The sequence below is a fragment of the Grammomys surdaster genome, unplaced genomic scaffold, assembly GCF_004785775.1.
Source record: "Grammomys surdaster isolate TR1022 unplaced genomic scaffold, NIH_TR_1.0 141, whole genome shotgun sequence".
Taxonomy (NCBI): Eukaryota; Metazoa; Chordata; class Mammalia; order Rodentia; family Muridae; genus Grammomys; species Grammomys surdaster.
In genome coordinates, this window is record NW_021604599.1 from 8,798,838 (window position 1) to 8,821,035 (window position 22,198).

At 39.1% G+C, this 22,198-nt stretch overlaps 1 protein-coding gene across 1 annotated transcript in view; it reads left to right on the forward strand.

Annotated features, from left to right (window-relative positions):
- Positions 1-22,198, forward strand: part of CUNH9orf135 (chromosome unknown C9orf135 homolog) — a 96,413-nt gene that overhangs the window by 46,047 nt on the left and 28,168 nt on the right. The window contains exons 3-4 of the mRNA XM_028764122.1: positions 15,951-16,069; positions 16,807-16,875. Of these exons, the coding sequence (XP_028619955.1) occupies positions 15,951-16,069; positions 16,807-16,875 (188 nt within the window). The remainder of the gene's footprint in view (positions 1-15,950; positions 16,070-16,806; positions 16,876-22,198) is intronic.

Below are 22,198 nucleotides of genomic sequence, written 5' to 3' on the forward strand. Positions count from 1 at the left end.
GGAAGGTATTTGCGGGCAGTGGGCTCCTGAGCCAGGGCTACCCCTTGTTTCTTCTATCTACCACATCTTCCTACCATGAAGCTGATGGTGGCCTCTGTGCCTCCTCCTCCAGAACTCCTCTGGACCATCTTTTCTAGCATCAGCATGACTGCATCTGCCTTTCCTTTTCAGGAGTTCTATATGCATTTTGGCCCATTGAGTGCTCCTTGCCTAATTTCTTCTGCATCTGTGGGTTTTAATTTTTTTCTACCAAATATCTTCTCTGCAATTTCTGAAAAAAACTGGGACAGGGATAAAAGCAGGGCACACACCATTCAGATCACACCACTTTTCTTTGCTGCTCTGTTTCTGAACCAGTCACCAAGCCTTAATTTAGCACTGGCATAAACTAGTTTTCTCCACCCATGTCTATGAGTTCGTTTAAGCAGGTATAATGAATCTATTTGATTAGTGCGACTTAAATGGTGTGGTCATGGACAGACACATGGTGGGACATGCACACATCTGGAGTCTTTTGGGTCCACCTTTTGCTCACGTTGCTTTGTGGAAGTAATTTTTTCTTAGTGCTTAGATAAAGTCATGAATTTGAGAGGCTGAGGTGTCATGGGAGGAGCTGCAGTGGGGAGTGAGAGGGTCAGGGGTGACACAAACATAGAGCTCAGACACTGGATTCTCAAACGTTTAAATTAAAATATTTCATTGTTCCACCCTCAGCTTAGTTACCTCCACTGAGGCAGTGTCTGCCCAAAATGGTCATAATTTATCTCTAATATTACTTTCTTTACTTAAATATTTTGTTTAAAATCAGCTTATAAAGCAGCCACTGAAAAGATGACTCGGTGGTTAAGAGGGCTTCCTGGACCCAGGTTCAGTTCTAAGTATCTACAGGACAGCTCACAGCTACCTGTAACTCCAGTTCCAGAGGACCCAGCGCCCTCCACAAGCACCAGGCATACATGTGGTACACCTCAGGCATGTATGTAGACAAAACACTTATACCCATAAGATACAAATAATTGAACAGTGAGTGCATACCATGTGTGTTCTTTTGGGATTGGGTTACCTCACTCAGGATGATATTTTCTAACCCAATCCCAAAAGAACACACATGGTATGCACTCACTGATAAGTGGATATTAGCCCAAAAGCTCGGAATACCCAAGATACAATTCACAGACCACATGAAGCTCAAGAAGAAGGAAGACCAAAGTGTGGATGCTTCAGTCCTTCTTAAAAGGGGGAACAAAATACTCAAGGGAGGAATTATGGAGACAAAGTGTGGAGCAGAGACTGAAGGAAAGGCCATCCAGAGACTGTCCCACCTGGGGATCTATTCCATATACAGTTACCAAACCCAAGCACTTGCAAATACCAAGAAGTGCTTGCTGACAGGAGCCTGATATAGCTATCTCCTGAGAAGCTCTGCCAGAGCCTGACCAATACAAAGACAGAGACTGAGCACAGGGTCCCCAATGGAGGAGTTAGAGAAAGGACTGAAGAAGCTGAAGGAGTTTGCAACCCCATAGGAAGAACAACAATATCAGCCAACCAGACTCCCCAGAGCTTCTAGGGACTAAACCACGAAGGAATACACATGGAGGGACCCATGGCTCCAGCAGCATATGTAGCAGAGGATGGCCTTGTTAGGCATCAATGGGAGGAAAGGCCCTTGAAGTCTCCATGCCCCAGTGTAGGGGAATGCCAGGGTGGGGAGGCAGGAGTAGGTGGGAAACACCCTTGTAGAAGCAGGGGAAAGGAGAAAGGGATAGTGGGCTTGGGGGAGGGGAGAACCAGGAAAGGGGATAACATTTGAAATGTAAATAAAGAAAATATCTAATAAAAAAACAAATATTTAAACAAACAAAAAACCAAAGTAACAGGTTTATATACGACATTTTCAGACACCCTTCCTTTTGGCCAATTCTGTCCCTGCCCACCACACCACCTCATTTCTCCTTTCTCCTCTCTTCCCTTTCTTCTCTCTTCCCCTTCCCACTTAGTCTATTGTCTCCCCAACCACTTCCCCTGAAGCTTCTTCCTTTTGTCTTTATAATTTCACCGGAGCTTCTAAGGAGTTTCTAGTTTCCTGGCCTTTACACATTTACTCCCACGTAGATATAAATATTTAACAGCTATGGGCTAGAATCTGCATATGAGTGAGAGCATATGGCATTTGTCTTTCTGAGCCTGGGTTGCATTGCTTAAAACAATGTTTTTTCATCCAGTTTCTTGCTAGTTTCATGTTCTTTTTCATGGGCGGATAAAATTCCACTGTATATATGTACAATAATCCTGGGGAAGTACCATCAATTTTATGGTCAGGTTTGGACCATAAAATGCCTATAGGTTGCATTCCAATAACTAGAATACCACATGAAAATGATGAAATTCATCTAAAGAGAAGATTTCTCTTCTGTCCATATACACAGCTCACTCTAGGTCTAGAAAAGACTGCGGAGGGGGATGGGAAGGTGAGGTAGGCATGAGATTGACTGATTTTCTATTTTCCTACCTGCTCCATTCCCCCTCCCCCCCAAAAAAACTGAACAACTACTAAAAGGTACTTTTGTGATTATTTGTCTACTATTAATTAGCTAACTACTTTGCGACAGGAAATTGTTTTGTTATATGTCAGAATGAGCAGAGAGAAAAAAGTAGAGATTACCCAGAATTTATTTCTTCTAAGGACAAGAAAAAAAAAATCATATAAAAGCTTGAGCAGGTAACGGGGAAAATGAACTTTTTTTTTGTTTTTGTTGTTGTTGTTTTGTTTTTTTTTTGTTTTTGTTTTTGTTTTGTTTTGCTTGTCTGCATAGCCCTGGCTGTCCTGGAACTCACTCTGTAGACCAGGCTGGCCTCAAACTCAGAAATCTGCTTGCCTCTGCCTCCCAAGTGCTGGGATTAAAGGCGTGCACCACAACTGCCCGCCCGGCGAACTTATTTTTTCTGATGTATTCTGTGAGTCGTATTCCTTCAAAACAAGGCTCTATTTGTGGGAACCTCTCCGAAGTCCTTTACATTGTGAGTTAGCCTAGCTGTGGAGGCAGAGCTAAGGTCCCCGAGGACAGTCAACTCTTCAGAAACAAGAATGGCCTTTCTGGTGATTTAAAAATATTTTTTTACAGATGGAGCAGGTTGTATTTTTTCATTTTTAACTTATGTTTAATTGAAAATACTTCATTCAATGTATTTTGATCATGTCTCACTTTCCCTGACTCCTGTCAGCTCCTCCCACCCTCCCTCCCCATCCAGTTTATGTGTGTGTGCTCGCTCCTCTCTCAAAAACAAACAAGCAAACAAACAAAACCCACAAGAAACAAAATGAAAATAAGCAAAGCCAAAAATAAAGCGAAGAAACCCTACAAAAAAATAATAACATCAATACGCACAGGCAAAAGACCAATAAGACAAAAGAATACCAAATCACAGAAAAATGAAATTTTGACGCAGCTCACTACTCCTGGGTGTGAGAGCTGTCCTGAAGTATGGTTAATATACCTAGTGAGACTTCACTGGAGAGGACCTATTTTCCCTTTGCCAGCAGAAATCAGTTGCAGATAGCTTCTTGGTTAGGGGTGGGACCCTCTGCTTAGCCCTGGAAGCTGTCTGGCTTGAACCTGTTCAGGTATTGATCATGCTGCCAGAGATATGTATATCAATCCTACTGTGTCTAGAAGATGCTGTTTCCATGGAGTTACCCATGATGTCTGGCTCTTACAGTCCTTTTACATCTTCCTTGTAGACCCCTCAGTCTTGAGGGGAAGGGTTTGGTGAAGAAATGTTATGACTGAGTGCTCCAAAGTCTCTCACTATTTGCACACTGTCCAGTTGTGGATCTTTGTGTCAGTTCTAATTGATTGCAAAAAGCTTCTCTGATGTGGGTTGAGTAAGGCACTATATCATTAGGAGTCATCTTACTGCTATATTCCTTTAGTAGGCTAATAGAAGAAGAGTTTCCTTTAGGGCCATGACCTACTAATCTCAGGTTTGTGGTCCCTTTGGCAATATGGGTTTGATCTCATGGAGTTGGCCCTAAATCCAATCAAGAGTGGTTGGTTACTACCATGACATCTGTTTCCCCTCCTTCACCACTATGTCTTGCAGGTGAGTTAGTTGTAGGCCTTAGGATTTGTAGCTGAGTTGGTGATTACCTTTTCCCTCTAGTAGTGTACAGAGTAACTAGTATCACGAATACTACTCAGTAGGGGTAGAGCGTCTAGCTAAGGACCAGCATGATTTCTCTGTGTTCAATGACATCAATATTGTCTTCAGCAAGGACCTTACTATCAAGTGGTAGAGAGCAACCAATAAATAGCCTTGGTTATAGCCTGTGATGTTTGGAGGTTCCATGGGAACTCTTAACAACCTATTCCTAGAACACGAAGTTTTACTTGGTGGCATAAGATGTCTAGTTGGTACATTGTATTCCCTGTTATTTTGTGACTCCATTTACATTCCATTAATATATGCATAGGATTTAGGAAGCTTCTAGAATAGTAGATTTCCATATGCTTTTAAAACGGCCGTTAGTGTTAGCTGTTCCTTGATATACCCCCTACTTTGCCCTTCTCTCCCAACTCCCCTCCATATTTAATTCTGCTCTTCTAGTGTTGCCTTTACCAGTCCATAACATCATATTCTAATTCTCCTTCCTTGGGAGATCCTCTCCTCCTACCTGGTCCCTTCCTCAGTACCTGACTTGGTGGTGGTTAGAATTGCAGCACACGTATCAATGGCTTGTAAGTTAACATCCACATATAAGAGAAAGCAAACAATAACTGTCTTTTGTGATCTGGGTTATCTTATTCAAGATGATTGTTCTCAGCCCCATCCATTTGCTTGTACATTTAATAATTTTATTTTTCTTAATAGCTGAATAATATTGTTTACATACATGCACCACATTTTCATGATCCAATTTCTGATTATTATGAAAGAGTATGTTCTGATAATTCTCTGGATTTCCTTGGTCTCTTTTCATTTCTAATTTTATTAATTTGGATATTATCACTCTGTCTTTCGGCTAATTTTGCTAATTTGTCAATCTTACTAATTTTTCTTAAAGAACCAGCTCTTAATTTTATTGATTTTTGTTTTTTTATTTGTGGTGGTTTTGCTTTTTTTTTTCCGCTTATTTGTATCTGTATATTGATTTTAGCCCTGAGTTTATTTTTTTTCCATCTACTATTTTTAGGTATTATTTCTTCTTGTTGTTCTAGAGCTTTCAGGTGTGTCATTAAATGGCTAGTATGAAATTTCTCCAGTTTTTACATAGACTTTTAGTGTTGTAAATTCACCTCTTAAAGCTGCCTTTATCATTTTCCATAGGATTGGGTACATTGTGTTTTTATCTTTATTCGGTTCTAAAACATTTTTATTATTTTTTCTTGATTTCTGTATTGACCCAATTTTCATTTAGTGACAGTTTAGTTTCCGTGAGTTTGCATACTTTCTGCTCTTTCTTTTGTTGTTGTTATCCACATTGGTTTGAGAGGATTCAAGGGGTTATTTCTTATATGTTGATACTTTCTTTGTGTCTAAGTATGTGGTCAACTTTGAAGAAAATTTCATGAGGCACTGAAAATAAACTATATTCTTTAGTGTTTGAGTGGAATGTTCTGAATATGTCTGTTAGGTCCATTTGATTTATGACATTATTTAACTCCAGCATTTTTCTATTGAGTTTTTCTCTGGATGACCTGTGTACTGGTGAAAGTGGAATATTGAAGTCACCCACTATCACTACGTGAAGAACAATATGTGATTTTAGATGTAGGAATGTTTCTTTTATGAACTTGGTTGTTTTTATGTTGTAAACATAAATGTTTGAAATTATGATATCCTTTGGTGAATTTTTTTAGCTGAGTACGTAGTGTCTTTCTTTGTCTCTTCTGATTAGCTTTAGGTTGAAGTCTATTTTGCCAGATACAAAATGGTGACACCTGCTTTCTTCTTGGGTCAGAATACCTTTTTCCATACTTTTACATTAAAATGTTTTATATCTTTGATAGTGAAGTGTTTTCCTTTGATCAGCAAAAGATAGATCCAATTTTTTAACATAATCTGCTAATATATGTCTTTTTATTGGGAGAATTGGGGCCATTAATACTGATTTATCAGTGAGCTGTAATTATTGATTACTGTTATTTTGTTTTTATGGTGTGGGATTTCCCCTTCGTTTTGGATTTATTATTCTGGGATTGTTTATTCCTTGTGTCCTTATGGGCATACTTAACTTCTTCAGACTAAAGTTTTCCTTTTAGTACTTTCTGTAGAGACAGATTTGTAGCTTGATCCTACTTAAATTTGTTTTTATTATGGATTTTTTTCTTCATCTATTGTGATTGACACTTTTGCTGGATAGTAGTCTGGGCTGGCATCTGCAGTCTCTCAGATTTTTAGAGCATTTGTCTAGGCCCTTCTGGCATTCAGAATTTTCATTAAAGTGTCAGGTGTTATTCTAATGTGTTGCCTTTATATGTAACTTATCTTTTTCATTTTATTTGTTTTGAACACTTAGTGTTTCAGTTATTATGTGTTATAGGGAATATTTTTTCTAATCCTGTCTACCTGGTGTTCACTCAGCTTCCTGTATCTTGATGGGCATTTCTTTCTTTAGATGGGAGAAATGTTCTTTATGACTTTTAAAAACTATTTCTGTGCCTTTAACCTGTGTTTATTTTCTTTCCTTTCTCCTCATTGTTTTTTACTTTTGCTCTTTTTCTGGTGTGGTGGTTTGAATAGGTTTTGCCCCATAAACTCATGTATGTGAATGCTTGCCCTATAGGGAGTGACACTCTTAGGAAGTATGGCCTTGTTGGAGTATGTGTGGCCTCATTGCAGGAAGTATGTCATTGTGTAGGTGGGCTTTGAGGTCTTTATATGCTCAATATCTGCCCAGCGTGAAACACAGTCTACTTCTGCTGCCTTCAGATCAAGATGTAAAAACTCTTGGCTCCTCCAGCACTGTGTCTGCCTGAATGCTGTTATGCTTACTGCCATGACAATAATGGACTAAACCTCTGAAACTGTAATCTAGCCCTAATGAAATGTTTCTTTATAAGTGTTGTCATGATCTTATTGTTTCTTCTCAGAAGTGGAACCCCTAACTAATACTGGGAGTGGGGTATTTCTGTGATAGGCCTGAGCATGATTTTGTTTGGAGGATTGTGGATTTGGAGACTTTGGATTTAAAAAGCAGTGGAGCCAGGCAGTGATGGCTGATGGCTCATGCCTTTAGTTCCAGCAGTTGTGAGCCAGAGGCAGGCAGATCTTTGAGTTTGGGGTCAGCTTGGTCTTCAGAGTGGATTTCAGGACAGCTAGGGCTTCACAGGAAAACTCTGTCCTGAAAAACCAGAAGGAGGAGGAGGAGGAGGAGGAGGAGGAGGAGGAAGAAGAAGAGAAGGAGGAAGGAGAAAAGGAGAAGGAAGAAGAAGAGGAGGAGGAGGAGGAGGAGAAAGAAAAAAGAAAGCAGTGTAATGCTTTAAGTGGGGCTTAATAAGCTATACTATTAGAAACATGGCAAACAGCAGTGCTGAGGGTGATTTAAACTGAGAAGGCCTGGCTCAAGAGGTTTCAGAGGAGAAGAATTTTAGTATGCTGCCTGGATATCATTCTTTTGATATTTTGGTGAAGAATGTGACTGCCTTTTGCCTTTGTCCAAAGAGTCTGTCTGAAATTTAGATTAGTCTGAAGAGATTTAGATGAATTGCATTAACAAAAGAAATCTTAAAACACACTAGCACAGATTCTGTCCTATGGTTTGCACTTATTAAGAGCATTTGATGAAACATAGCAAGCTGTGCATAGAAAAATATAAAATTATGGTTTAAGGATTAAAGGGACACCAGGAATTGGTATGGAGGTAAATCCTGTGTTCAAGGAGATAAACAGATTAAAGATATTAAATTAAGGGAGTGGTAAGATGTTGAGGTTTAGTCTTTTGCTATGCTAAATACTGTAAACCCAAGTGATATGTATGTAACTTTGTCCCCTAAGTTATCCCTGATTGGTGATAAAGATGCCAACAGCTAATAGTTGGGCAGAAGAGACATAGGCATGGTTTAGGGTTTCTGGACTTGAGGTCAAAGTAGAACAATGAGAAAGACAGACAGAGAGAGAGAGAGAGAGAGAGAAAGAGAGAGAGAGAGGAGAAAGACACCGTGGGTTAGGAATCAAGACACTTTAAATCACCCTCAGCACAGCCATAAGCATAAGGGCCAATTGGAGTTAATAACAGCCCAGATAAAACATAGTAAGTAATAATTGGGGGTTATCAATAGGAAATAGATTGTAATAGCATAGGGGGTAGATATCTGCCCAATATTGCTAATAAAGACTTATTATAAATATAAAGGTTGTGTGTGTGTTTTATTTGGGAACTGAATAATCAAAGGCAGGGTAGAAGCTCCAGATTGAGATTAAATATAACCAACAACGGTGACCTCAGGCCAAGAACCCACCCAGCTAAGCTTGCAGCTTGTGAAAAGGAATTAAAGAAAAGTCCAGGTGTGGTAGGATTTAGGATTTAAATGTAAGGATTTAGGAGACAGAGGCATGCAGATCTCTGAGTTCAAGGCCAACCTAGTGTATAGCACAAGTTCCAGAACAGCCACATTTAGACAATGAAGAAAACCATTAAAAACTGAAAGTTAGTGAAGATGTAATTGAACTGGGGTGGGGGTTGGGGGATGTTCCAGCCCCAGCAAGCAGCAGAATTTGGCAGCTTTAGCCACATTGTCTTAGGATTTCTACTGCTGTGATAAAACTCTATGACTAAAAAAAGCCAGGTGCAGGGGAAAGGATTTATTTGACTTACGTGTCCAGATCATAGTCCATCATTGGAGGAAGTCAGGACAGAAACTCAAACACCACTAGAACCTGGAGGCAGAAACTGATGCAGAGGACAGGGAGGATGCTGCTTACTGGCTTGCTTCCCCTGGCTTGCTCAGCCTACTTTCTTTTAGAACCCAGGACCACCAGCCCATGAATGGTACTGTCCACCCTGAGATACTCTCCCACTGATTATTAATTGAGAAATGCCTTACATCTAAATCTCATGGAGGCATTTTCTCAACTGAGGCTTCTTCCTCTCTGATGACTCTAAGTTGTGTCAAATTGACAGGCAAAACTAGCAAATATACACATGATCTGGCTTTAGAAAAAAATAGAATAAAGGGATTATGACAGGTATGTATCAGGGATTTCCCTCCATGTAGGCCTAGAAAGAAATGGGTTGGTTATGGAACCTCCCTCCATGACTAAGGAAAGTCGCTGGGGCCAGGCATGTTGCAAAGTTGTTTCTGCATGGAGGCACAGAGAGGCCATTGTGTAAAGCTATGATGGTGAAGCTCGGATTGTCATAGAGACCTCAGGACATTAGAGATGCCAGAGTCATGGGATACCTGCCAAGGAAAGCTGCTAACAGGGAGTAGAACCAGCTCACAAAAAAAGAAGTATGTTGCAATCAACAACACTGAAGCCAGTTGGAGATTTGAAGAACATTTTGACATCAGACACGAAGATTTTGGAGTTTACCCAGCTGATTTTTGGTCTTGCTTTGGTTCAGTATTTCCTCACTATGCTCCTTTTCATACATTTTAGAATGGTAATGTATACTCTGTGCTATGATATATTGGAAGTATGTGATCTACTTTTTGATTTTGATTTTATAGGGAATTAATCTCAGAAGATACTTTGAACTTTGGACTTTTAAACATTGTTGAGACTGTTAAAGACTATGGGAACTTTTGAATTTGGACCACATGTATTTTCCAGTATGCTATGGCTATGAGCCTATGGGGGGCAAGGAGTGTAATGTGGTATTTTGAATAGGTATGGCCCCCAAGGACTCATGTGTTTGAATACTTGGCCCATGGGGAGTAGCACTATTAGAAGATGTGGTCTTGTTGGAGTGGGTGTGGCTTTGTTGGAGAAAATGAGTCATTGAGGAGGCAGGCTTTGAGGTCTCATGTATGTTTGATCCCTTCCCAGTGTGGAACATGGTCTCTTTCTACTGCCTTCAGATCAAGACGTAGAACTCCAGGCCCCTCCAGCACCATGTCTGCCTGCATGCTGTCATGCCATGATGATAATGGACTAAACCTCTGAAACTGTAAGGCAGCCCCAATTGAATATTTTCTTTGTAAGAGTTGCCATGTTCTCATGCTACACTTGATACTAAAAAGTTATTACTGTGAGTGGTCTATAATTAAGCCCAATGAGACATCTAGGGAGTCCATACATATCAGTGAGCAGGTTTAGTTTGCTTATTTATAGCATGTTTCTTTCGGAAAAACTAGTGGTGGACACATTTGGATCCCATTTATACAGTTATAAAAAAATAAAGATTTGATTTTGGTCAAAAAAAAAAATTAACAGGGTGGGAAGCTAAGAACGGGTAAGATTCTGCACAGAGCCTAACCAACATAAGACATAAATGCTTTTGATAATGCATATTACATGACAGATTAGGAAGGTATTCTAGTCAGAACGACTTAAGACAGGCTCAGTCTTGTTAATGAAATGAAAAAGGGGGAGAGGTTGAGAACTTTTGGAGCTGCTTAGCAAGATTCTGACATGAGTCAAGGACAAGGTAATGGGCTGCTTGGCAGGAATATGACATTGGCCAAGGACAAGGAAGTAGGTTTCAGGCAGGAGTCTAACATTAGGCTAGAATAAAGAAGTAATTTCAGGTGGGAATTTAAATATTAGGCTAGAACAAAGAAGTAATTTCAGACAGGAATCTAAATTTTAGGCTAGAACAATGAAGTAGGCTTCAGACACGAAAATGACCTTGGGCTAGGACAGAGAAGTAGGCTCAGATACTTTGTTCATCCTGATAAGCCTTTAGAAACAGTAATCATGGGAGTGTTCACTTAATTGTGTTTAATGTCTTGCTTTTTCTTTGACTATTCTTATTTATTGCATTGCTTGTTCCTTGACTATTTGCATCTATTGTATTGCAAGACCCTCAACCTAGAACTGTCCTTAATACATGCATGTAATCAAAATGGTATAAAAGCATAAAGGAGGGAGGATGGGGTAGGGGGATCTAGGGAGGGGAAATGGGGTAAGAGGGTGACATCTGTATTGTAAACAAATAGAATATCCAATAAAAAGTATAACTCAATAAACAAAAAAAAAAAGAGTTGCCATGTTCTTCACAACAATGGAAGCTATCTAGTGTCTCAGGTTTCCGGAAGGTTTAGTGCCTGGATTCCCCCAACCCTACCCCGGACTGGGATATTTATTTCTAATGCCTTGTCTCCAGGACTTGAAATTCTGTCTTCTGTCCCTTGTAATTTGTTGATTAGACATATCTCTGGGGATTTCGTTTGACACTCTGTTTTTCATTTTCATTTTTATTTGTTTGAGTTTTCTTTTGTGATTCTATTTCTTAAGTTTATTTTCATGTCTTGAAATGTCTTTATTATTTCATTCAATAGTTTGTCTTTTCATGATTTTCATTAAGGCATTTATTCATATTCTCTTTAAACTCTTTGAACATATTTGAATCATCATTTCAAAATACTTTACTTATACTTCAGCTAAATTGCTATTCTCTTAGCCTATTGCAATAGGGTGAGTATCTTGAGGAGGTATCTTGTTGTGATTGCTTATGTCTGTACTTTTCTGTGCTGAGAACTAGGCATCTGTAGTTATGATGTTTGGGATGTTTCTTGATGTAGCTATCTGCTCTCATCTTTATTGAGTGGATGTTCTGTTCTTTGGTTGCTGTTGCCCACTCCTAGAAAAATGTGATAGCAGGGCAGTACCTAGTAGAGAATGTCTTCAGGTCTTTAAGTGACACAAAGGAATAGAAATGGGATAAGAGTCAGAAAGAGCATCAGGAAAGGCATCAGGAAAGAGCTCATGAGACCCTGGGTCCATTCCAGGAGGCAGAGTCCCCAGGGAATGGAGGTGGAATGGGAGGAGCAGCTTCTGGAGACTCAAGCAAAATTAAAAGGAGGTCTGGTAATACTGGAATGAAAGAACTTGTGAGTTTTAAATAAAGGACTTTTTACAATGTCTTGTTATTATTATTTTATGATGATGATGATTTTTGGGGGCGATGATACAAAAATAAATCCTTGATTAAAAGTACTGTTTGGCAGGCTTAAATAAGACCTTCTTTGTTGGCAACCAAAGAACTAAAATCTTATTTTTATTCCAGTGTGAGGTGATGTACTACTCATACAGACCGTGAAAAACATTTGGGCAATAACTAAATTTCAATGTTTTGGCCTCTTATTCACTCAGAACATTTAAAAATAAACAATTTGAAATTGTAAAGAACTGGCCAAAAGTATTTGGAGTGTCAAGGAACAATGCGGCAATAGAATGAAGGTAGTCAGTCTACCTGGAATGGTAAACTGTAGGAGTTAAGACCTTGAGAATATCACAGAGTGAATGTAAATGTTCCTTGGAGTTTGGGGTTTCACTCATACTTGTCAAAGGACTATAGCATAGAAAGTTCTAGAAGTAGTCTGTGGGAAAGGTTGACTTGGGAAGTTATTTCTACTTCCTTCAGAGGAGTCAAAGGACAATACGTTCTTAGGCCTTATAGGAACCAAGAAGAACTATCAGTGGAGGAGCTTCTGACATGAGCCTAGCCACAGGATGTAGACCACACTGAGCAGGCTACTGGCTTCCCTCACATGTAGAATGTATGATGAAGTCATAATGGAACTTTTCCATTTCCCCTATCCTGTGTAATGTGTAGGGGAGTCATTACTGGACTGTCCCATTATTTCTTTTCTTTTCTTTTCTTTTCTTTTCTTTTCTTTTCTTTCCTTTCCTTTCCTTTCCTTTCCTTTCCTTTCCTTTTCTTTTCCTTTTTTTTAACATTTCAACTTTTTTCTTTGAAAGGAGTGAGTTGTGTACAGGGGGGTTAAATCCTTTATAGACAAGAAAAAAACTGTGATAGAACCAACTTATTCATCATCTTCTTCATCTTCCTCTTCTTCCTCATCATCTTCCTCTTCCTTCTTTTTTTTACTCTTTTCAGCCTTGACCACCCCCCTTTTCACTGCATCAAGTTTTCCTTTAGCTCTGTAGGCAGCAATGTCCTTCTTGTACTTTTCCTTCAGTTTGGCAGCCTTCTTCTCGTAGGGCTGCTTGCCATCTGCTGCAGTGTTCCACATCTCTCTTTTAGCTTCTTTGCAATATCACCAATGGATAAGCTAGGATGCTCACCTTTTATTTTTGGGCAGTACTCCGAACAGAACAAGAACAAGGCCAAAGGAGGCCTCTTGGGTGCATTGGGGTTCTTGAACTTCTTTTTGATCTCCTCCTTGTGGGGGATGTAGGTTTTCATTTCATTTTCATAACAATTCTTGTCAGCCTTTGCCATATCTTCAAATTTCCCATTTTCTTTAGCAGACATGGTCATACACCTCTCTGAGCACTTCTTGGAGAACTCAGAGAAGTTGACAGAAGCATCTGGGTCCTTCTTCTTGTGTGCCTTCTAGCAGGTTTGCGTAAAGAATGTATATGAGGACATTTTGCCTTTCAGCTCCTTAGGATCTCCTCTGAAAGCACAGAGTCACCCAGTGCCTGTCCTACTCGCACTTGTCCCAGCATTGTCTCTATCCCATTATTTCTAACCTGTTATACAGACTTTATACTGGGTTTTCTTAGGTGCAGCATACATGGGGGCATTTATCATGAAAGTTAAGAAATTGAGATCTTAAAATAGTTGTCTCCCAAGAAAACAGAAAATATTAATGATATTCTGAAATGAACTTCTTGGAAACATTTATTTTTTTCAAAAAAATAGTATTACTTGACTCAAGCTAGATTTTATTATGCAAATCAAATGGAAATTTTAGTGATTATCACTGCATTTTTTCTGTGTTGCTTTAGCTATGTCATACACCAAATTGCCTATCTCAAGTTTGTGATGTATATATCCCCAAAATTCCTTTTGAACATATGGAAGTGCTTTTATGAATTATGCTTATGTTAGGTTCTAAAGTGATTTTCACATTAAGATGGTGTAGAATTAGATTTGGCTACGAGCACCCAGACCCAGAAATCAACAGAGGCTGTTCACATAAGGTTTTATACTCTCATCTAAAAGGTCTGGGAGATAGCAGATTAGAACTATATGGAAGTTTCACAGATGGTCACAAGAATCCTATTCCTTGTAGCTTTCTGCTCCGCCACTCCTTGAGAAAGATCCAAAATGGCTGCTGGATATCAATCACAATGTTCACTCTCAGTGTAGCAGGAATAGGAACGTAAGAGACTGCCCCAGGAAGCTGTATAAATGACTTCCACTAGTGTTCCATAGTGCAGTGTATACCTTGACAAAGTGTGAAGAAAGGCTGGAAAATGCAGTCTGTAACTCCATGAGTCCAGCTGAAATATAAAATTCTATTACTGAAGAAGAGGAGGAAGCAGCACCTAATATCAGTAGGTAACATTTGCTTCTCTTACACAGAAGCCTTGAGTAGACTCTCTGGTTAGACAGCTTCTTTACCTATTTTTCTACCACTCACTATAGTCTAACTCTGATGTGGACCCTTAAAACTTTCCATATCTGGAAACACCTTTGCTTCATATCAACTTCAGAAGGTTAGGAAGTTAAATTTTTAAAATCAGTTTGGTTTTTATGTGCATTGATACTTAGCTTACATGTATGTCTACATGAAGGTACCGGATCTGCTGGAACTGGAGTTATAGACAATTGTGACCTGCCATGTGGGTGCTGGGAGTTGAATCCAGATCCTTCTGGAGGAGCAGCCAGTACTCCTAACCTGTGAGCCTTGTCTCCAGCCCTGGAATGACAACTTTTAAAATCTTATACCTTCAAACAAAATAATGTCTTATCACCTTCCCCTAAGATACATTTAAATATTTTTTTCTTTCTGTTAAGATATATAAAGCCCAATGCAGTTTTCCTTGCTCCTAATTTGTGAGTAAGAAAATCCAAGAATAAACATAACTGAGCATATGGGTCAGAACTGGGAAAGTGTTCTAGGGAGGCCATGCGATTCAGGAGGTTGTGGTCTTCTGAAATCAGTGACCAGAGAAGTCAAGAGTCTAGAAGGCTGTGGCCTAGATCAGGGAACCATGACCAAAGACAATGGTTAAAATTGCCTCGAGTGACTACAGCAGAACTTGCACTAACCAAGCTTTATTCTAACTATGCCTTTGACTGTAACTGTGATAATTCTGCAACAAAAGACTTCAGCTTTCCAAAGATCAGTTCCCTCTACTCTTTGTTTTTCTAAATATTATGTGTTCTGGAGTTTCACTGGCTGTCTTGGGAAATCTAGTCTTCTGGGCTAGGAAAATAATACATTTTCTTAGTGATAAATTCTGCTTCTCTGTGCTGAGCCTCTAGAGTCCTGGTCATCTGCCAGTGTATGGCAAAAATACTGAATCCTTAGCTCATCAGTCTCCCGCTCTTAGAAAAAAAGAACTTCCATTTCTAAGGTCCCCTGGATGCCACCCACAATGCTTCCTCACATGGTCTAAGTAAGTTTACCTTGTAACTTGCCGATGATCCCTCACCGTAGTACTTTCTTGATAATCCACTGAATTACCCCCTGGAGGAGAATGGACAACACTAATCGTGACAGTGACATTTGAAGACCCTGAAAACCTTTCAAATTTTCTTATGGAAGCTAAAAACATACCACTCCTGAAAAAAAGGGCTATAAAAAGAAGGAAAGAAACTAGGAAAAGTCAGTACCTAATTGAATGAGTACTTCCTATTTTATGGGAGAAGCTAACTGGTTTTTTATTTTCCAACAACATACAGAAATTGTTATTTTCAGATACTTATGATGAAATAGTCAGTGGCTATGAGCTGTTTTTCATGTTTTAAATGTCATCTGGAGTCAGTAATTAAAATCAGAATATGCCCTAGTAGGGAAATATTTTAGTGGCTGACCTTGTTGGTGATTAATTTTCTTGTTATGTGGCTTCTATTTCTCCAGAGGTGGATGACGGAAGCACGTGAACAGATGTCCCAAGTTTTTGTAAACAAGGACTTTGTAGAGAAAAAGAAAAATGCCCTGGTAAATGACGAAACAATGTGCTCTGGGATTTTGGAAAGGTATTCATTGTCTCTTCTTTTGCTTTAGAACCCCCACACTCCAGGTTTTATATTCACAGGGAAGAGGCAAGTAATCCTAGTCACGTGCCAAATGCTTGGTTGCAAGTGTCTAGACTTTCTTTCTATCCTGTTTGCAAAAGGAGTCTTCACTCTTAACTGTTAACCAGTCAACATTTGACTTATTCAAGGTTCAACTAAAACTCATCTTTCTGGCTCAGGGTTCTTACTATCTGAACCTTACTTACTTAAGTATTTGAAGATTGCTTCTACAATTTACTCATGAAAATTATTTGGCATCTATGATCCTGTTTGCACATGTATAAAATGGGTAAAGACTTACTTCAGAGGCTTGTTCTGAAGTTTAGAAGCAATGCCTAGAAATATTGCCTGATGGTCAGAATTAGATAAGCTGTCACTAACCAGGATTGTTTGCTCTGGTGTTCTTGCAGTCAGAGTATTTTAAGTGTCTTTCACGGATATTTATTTCTCCTAGAGAGGCAGAGTGCCCCTCTAGAGAAATACATCGGGTAGACTTTGCTTTCTATTGTAATTATTGAAAAATGCAGCCAAAGTAATGACAAAAGATGATAAAATACCTCATCAATTTATTATCATTTTCAAAATATATAAAGATTGCAAACATAAAAGTCGTCATCCCCAAATTAGTACTGAATGGCTTTGAAATGTCAAATGTGACTATCTGCTACGTTTCTTAAAAGCTACTGTCTCGCTTACAGGGATCCTGAATTGCCTCCCACAGGCTTTCGGGAGGTTGCTATGGAATCCCCACCAGATCCGAGAAAACCGTAAGTTGTTCCTAACTTGCCCCTGATTATATGGAATTTCGATTCAGTAGCTTAGTTTACTAGAGCGAGGAACATCCTGAAGTCAACAAAACGTCCTTTACATAACGTCTGGGACTTTAACAACAGACTTCTGTCCATAAAAAGGCATAGCATCAATTAACAATAATGACAACAGTAACAGTAGTGACCACAATAAATCAAACAGCGCTTATTTGTGAATTCTTCCACTCTCTAATATTTACTTGCAATCTTGGAATGATAGCAGGATGGCACATGCTTGTATCGCCAGCACTTGGGATGCTCTGGTGAGGGTGTGGTTCCAGGTCAGCTTGGGTCACATAGTGAGACCTTTCTCCAAAACTGGGAAAGCAAACATGCATAGGAGGAAGAAAATCAGTACTTTGTGAAGCTGATGAGATCATCTGAGCATGAGCAGATAATCTAAGTCACCTGTGTATACACTTCTAGCTGAGGTTTGAAAAAAAATGTGCTGCTATGGCGGCTCTCACACATGAGCACATGTTCTTTTCATACCTAGCTAAGCATTGTGCTTTGCTAACTTTTATGTCTTTGTCAGTCCCATTTTTTAAAAGCTGCCTAAATGTAGAGTTGGTGTGATATCTTGTTTTTTAAGTGCAAGAGCGCTGTGGCATGTCTTTTGGAGGGAAGAAAATTCAGGCTTTAAGGAAATTTCATTCAGGCAAGAATTACAGAGTACTTGGTGGTTAAGTTCACTTGAGTTTGACTGTACAGCAAGACATGGGTATTTTTATTGGTAAAGAAATGTATTTATTCAAGTTTAACAAGAATCGACATTCCCAAAACAATTTGTTTCAGAACCACAAATGTATTCTAAATGTCTTTAAGTAGACACATGAAATAAGATTGTGCATTGATCAAGTGTGACCAGAGGCTTACAGATGTTTCTTTCAGACCTCTAATCATAGCAAGCTGTGAGGCAGAGGCATGAGGATTGCATGTTTGAGGCCAACCAGGCTACACCATAGGACTCTGTCTCTAACACAAACAAAATAGGAACAAACCAAACCCAAATCCACCAGGGCCTTGTAGGAACATAACTTGCATTTCCTCTCAGGATACATGGTTCAGTATTTGCTAATTCAGTGTTTATGTCAGTGTCCTAGGAAGGAGCATGGCAGTGAACAAAGAGAATCAACTGTATAGCAAGACATGGATGTTTTTGTGGGTAAAGAAATGGATTTATTTGAGGTTAAAAAGAGTTGACATTCCAAAAATAATTCTGACCTATCCTTTTTTTTTTTTTGGTTTTTTGAGACAGTGTTTCTCTGTGTAGCCCTGGCTGTCCTGGAGCTCACTCTGTAGACCAGGCTGGCCTCGAACTCAAAAATCTGCCTGCCTCTGCCTCCCAAGTGCTGGGATTAAAGGTGTGCGCCACCACCGCCCAGCACCTATCCATCTTTCTAAAGAAGACACATCACTCATATTTAAATAAACAGCAATATACTCAGGAGCACAATGAGACCTACCCAGTTGTGTATTGCAGGACTCACCATGGTAACTGATGCAGGCCTTGGGACCACTCTGCTGGATGCTCTACTCTATAAACTCACCGGAAGTAAGAACATTTAGGGATTTATTCCACCTTCTCTGTTCTCTGTCCTGTAAATCCTTTATTTGGAGATGGCGTTGCTTGTCTGCATCCTCTGATTTTCTTGGCTTGTCTCTCTCTCTCTTACTTTGTTTTATTTTGTAACATCTATTTTTCTTTCTTTTGAATTCTCCTCTTGTTACCCGAGTTCACACCCCACAGGAATTTTTTCTCTGCATTTGGGATATTAATAACTATTTTTCTTGATTTTCTTTCTCCTGAATGTGTCCTGCTTTCATATACATACATACATACATACATACATACATACATACATACATACATACATACACACACACACATACACACACACATATATATACATATACATATATTCATTCCAGTTTTTCACTTGTGAGTTGTCTCTATCCTGGAAGCATTTTTCTAAGCTGGCAATCATTCTTTAGTCATTTATGGTAGTGATTAGTGGTGGGACAGGAAGCCCCGAGGCTTTCTGACCTGCAGCTTCCCTGGAGGCCATTCTTTCAAAGCAGCATCTTAGGGCAGGTTCCTAGGGGAGGCTCTCAGTCTTTCAGCTTGTGGGTGACAGGCCTTTGTCCTGGAAGGCAAGGGTAATCTTTTTGGGACTTCTGTACTAAATCTACACTGTAGAGCCACCAGATTGTGTGGTTGATCAAAGACTTTCTCCTTTACTTTCCAGTGAGAGCATCTCCTGTTCAGGAGGGTTGGAGCTAGGTAGGAGGGAGGGGTGGAGCTTTACAGCAAAGGAAATATTTTCTCACAACTCCTTTGCTGATCTAGGATTAATGTTTCTAAACCAGGGATCAACTATTCCTCTTCTCTTGAACTCTAAAAGGTTGCTTCTCCTGTCTCATCTGTTCTCTGTGTTCTTGTGGGCCCTAATTTCTAAAAGATGCTAAAAATAAAGTTTTTAAAAGTTTATTTTATTTTTGAGATTATAATTACATTGTTTTCTCCTTCCTTTTCCTCACCCCAAACAGTTCCTTATACTCTGTGTTCTTTTTCAAACTCATGGTCTTTTTTTTTTCTATTAATTGCTGTTCCGTGTGTGTGTGTGTGTGTGTGTGTGTGTGTGTGTGTGTGTGTTTGTATGTATATTCCTAAGTATATAAATACAATCTGAAGTTGTAATGGTGTCTTTGAGGAAGCAGGATTGATGTACATCTTCAAGTTTAATTCTGAAACCATGCATTCTCTTCTGACCACCTTCTAACACTGTCTCCCCAATTCCTGAGACCTGGTTGGGTCCTTCCTCGTGGATGACCATAGCACTGTGCCCCTCTTTTGTCTAAACACTGATCATCTTTTTGTGTAATGATTTCAATTCCTGTCCTTCTTGCTAAGTTCCATGCTCCAAAGTGTAAGGCTGCCACGCCTCCCTCCCCTGTGGGTTCTGGGATGTAGAGAGGCTGATATGCTATAGCTATGGCATAGTTACGTCTTCAGCAAATTGTTTATTTCTATGGTTGCACCACAAATTATAAGGGAAGAGGAACATCACATTCCTAGCTTATTTGATTTGGAGATTCAAGGCCTTATAGATTCAAATATTTTCAAATCTATTTTAGTAAATGCTTTAGAACACATGTCTTCTAGAAATCAGCACTAGTTTGAATTGCAAGAATTACTTGTTTATGTAATTTGATTTATACGTACGGGCAAGTAAATAAATATGTGAGCGACTTCCAACCCTCTTCAGCTAATTCCATATGTAATTCCTCCTTTCAGTGAATGCGTATTAATTACAGGATGCCACATACAGCAGAATTCCGTGCTAGTTTGAAATCTAACCTCTTGAATATTAAAAATTCCTTTGCTGTTTGCTAGCTGTACAGCTGTGGAAGTTAAATGTCAACTTTAAAAGGCAATGAATAAGAATGAGTTTGCTCAATGGACCAAAATAATGTACTTCAGCTTATAAAAGAAAAGCTGTATTCATAATGTAAATTTAAACTTCATGCTACCTCTTAAAGAAAAAATTAGAATGTGGATATAGCCTTACTCTTTAGGACCCGTTGTTACCTTAATTTCTAGATAATGCCATTTATGTTATTATGGTGTTGGTCTGTCTGCTTCATTTTCTCATAACCCATGGTGGCTACATCACTTTTCACTTATATGAAGAAAACACTATTTATTAATAAATTGGTAGCAGATACCTCAATGAAACACTGGATATAAGAACAATAGTATTTCCTACCACTGCCTTAACATTACTGACTTTAACTAGGTAAAGAGGCTTTCTGGGTAATGTGTTCTTCACATGCCATGGGCTGAGGAAAAATTGTCATAGAGAAATGTGATGGCTAGTCTAGATTTGTTAATTTGATGGTATCTGTAATCAGCTAAAACAAACTGTTGGGCACTCCTGTGAGAGATTTTCTTTATCAGATTATTTGAAGCAGGAAGACCTATCCTAAAACATGAGTAATACCTGCCAGAGGCTGTCCTTTGTTGATGGGAGAACCAATTTCTTTGGGGTTCTAATACAGACCAAACCCCAGCATCTCTCTAGGAATCCTCCAGGCCTTCAGCTCCATCTTGGGACCACTGGGATATCCAGCTTCATGTCCTGAGCAACTATCTGATTATCCCCCTGTCCAATGTACCATCACATCCTGTAAAACAATCTAAAACTCCCCATTTAATAAACATATTTTTTCTGTCAGTTTCATTTCCTTCGAGGACCCAGAATAACACAAGAAAGCAGTGATATGAAGACTAAAATTGTCACCAAAGACACAAACTTGAAATGACATTTGTAGTCTTGGAGGCTGAATTACTAGTGTTTCCCTTGAGATCCAGCCAATGAGATTCTTACCAATGAGTTTCCCAAGGCATTGACCATGACCAGTGATGGGAATGTTGAGAAATCAAGGATGCGCAAAGATTTTTTTTTAGATACCGTCAGTGATCTTTTGCTTCTGGTCTTAGAGATACAATCTTGAATATATGTTACTTTTATTTCATGTATACAGACAGTCAAGGTAAAGACACTGGTGGGAAAACATAGTTCCTTAATACACATAGTGAAGAGAATGGGAACATGCACTGACAAATATGTTAACTTAAGTTTTTTCTTTGCCTATAAAGTAAATTAAACTTAATTTGGACATACTATTTATGAGGAATGGGAAACTAACTCACTTGTAAGTGGGTCCTTGACTAACTGATTATCTAATACAAATTCATTTTATGTGAAGGTCTTAGCTATCAGAACACACACACACACACACACACACACAGAGAGAGACAAACACACAACTATGTGTGGTCTTGTAATAAGAGTTCATAGGAGACATCAGGGCTGCCTGCCTTCCTTCCTTCCTTCCTTCCTTCCTTCCTTCCTTCCTTCCTTCCTTCTTTTTTTCATTTTTGAATGGAGAAAATTCAATTCTGGCACAAGGTATTTATAAAGTAAGAAGTATGTCCATAGGAGCTGGCATTAATTGAGAGAAATCCAGTACTGAGCACCTATTGCCGAGTGGAGAAATACCCAAGGAAGACTTTGCACAAGGTCAGCTCTGTGTCCTACATCTTGTCATTGTTATGGCTCCTGTGACAGTGATTGGTGCATATTTATTGAAACTTTGTAATAAATATGTCTTGTTTCCAAAATATAGAAGAAAAAATTAATAGTATATTGGTCACTGGGTAGCTGTTGACAGAAATGACTTATCTGAACAAGTACAGTATATATAGGGAACCTGG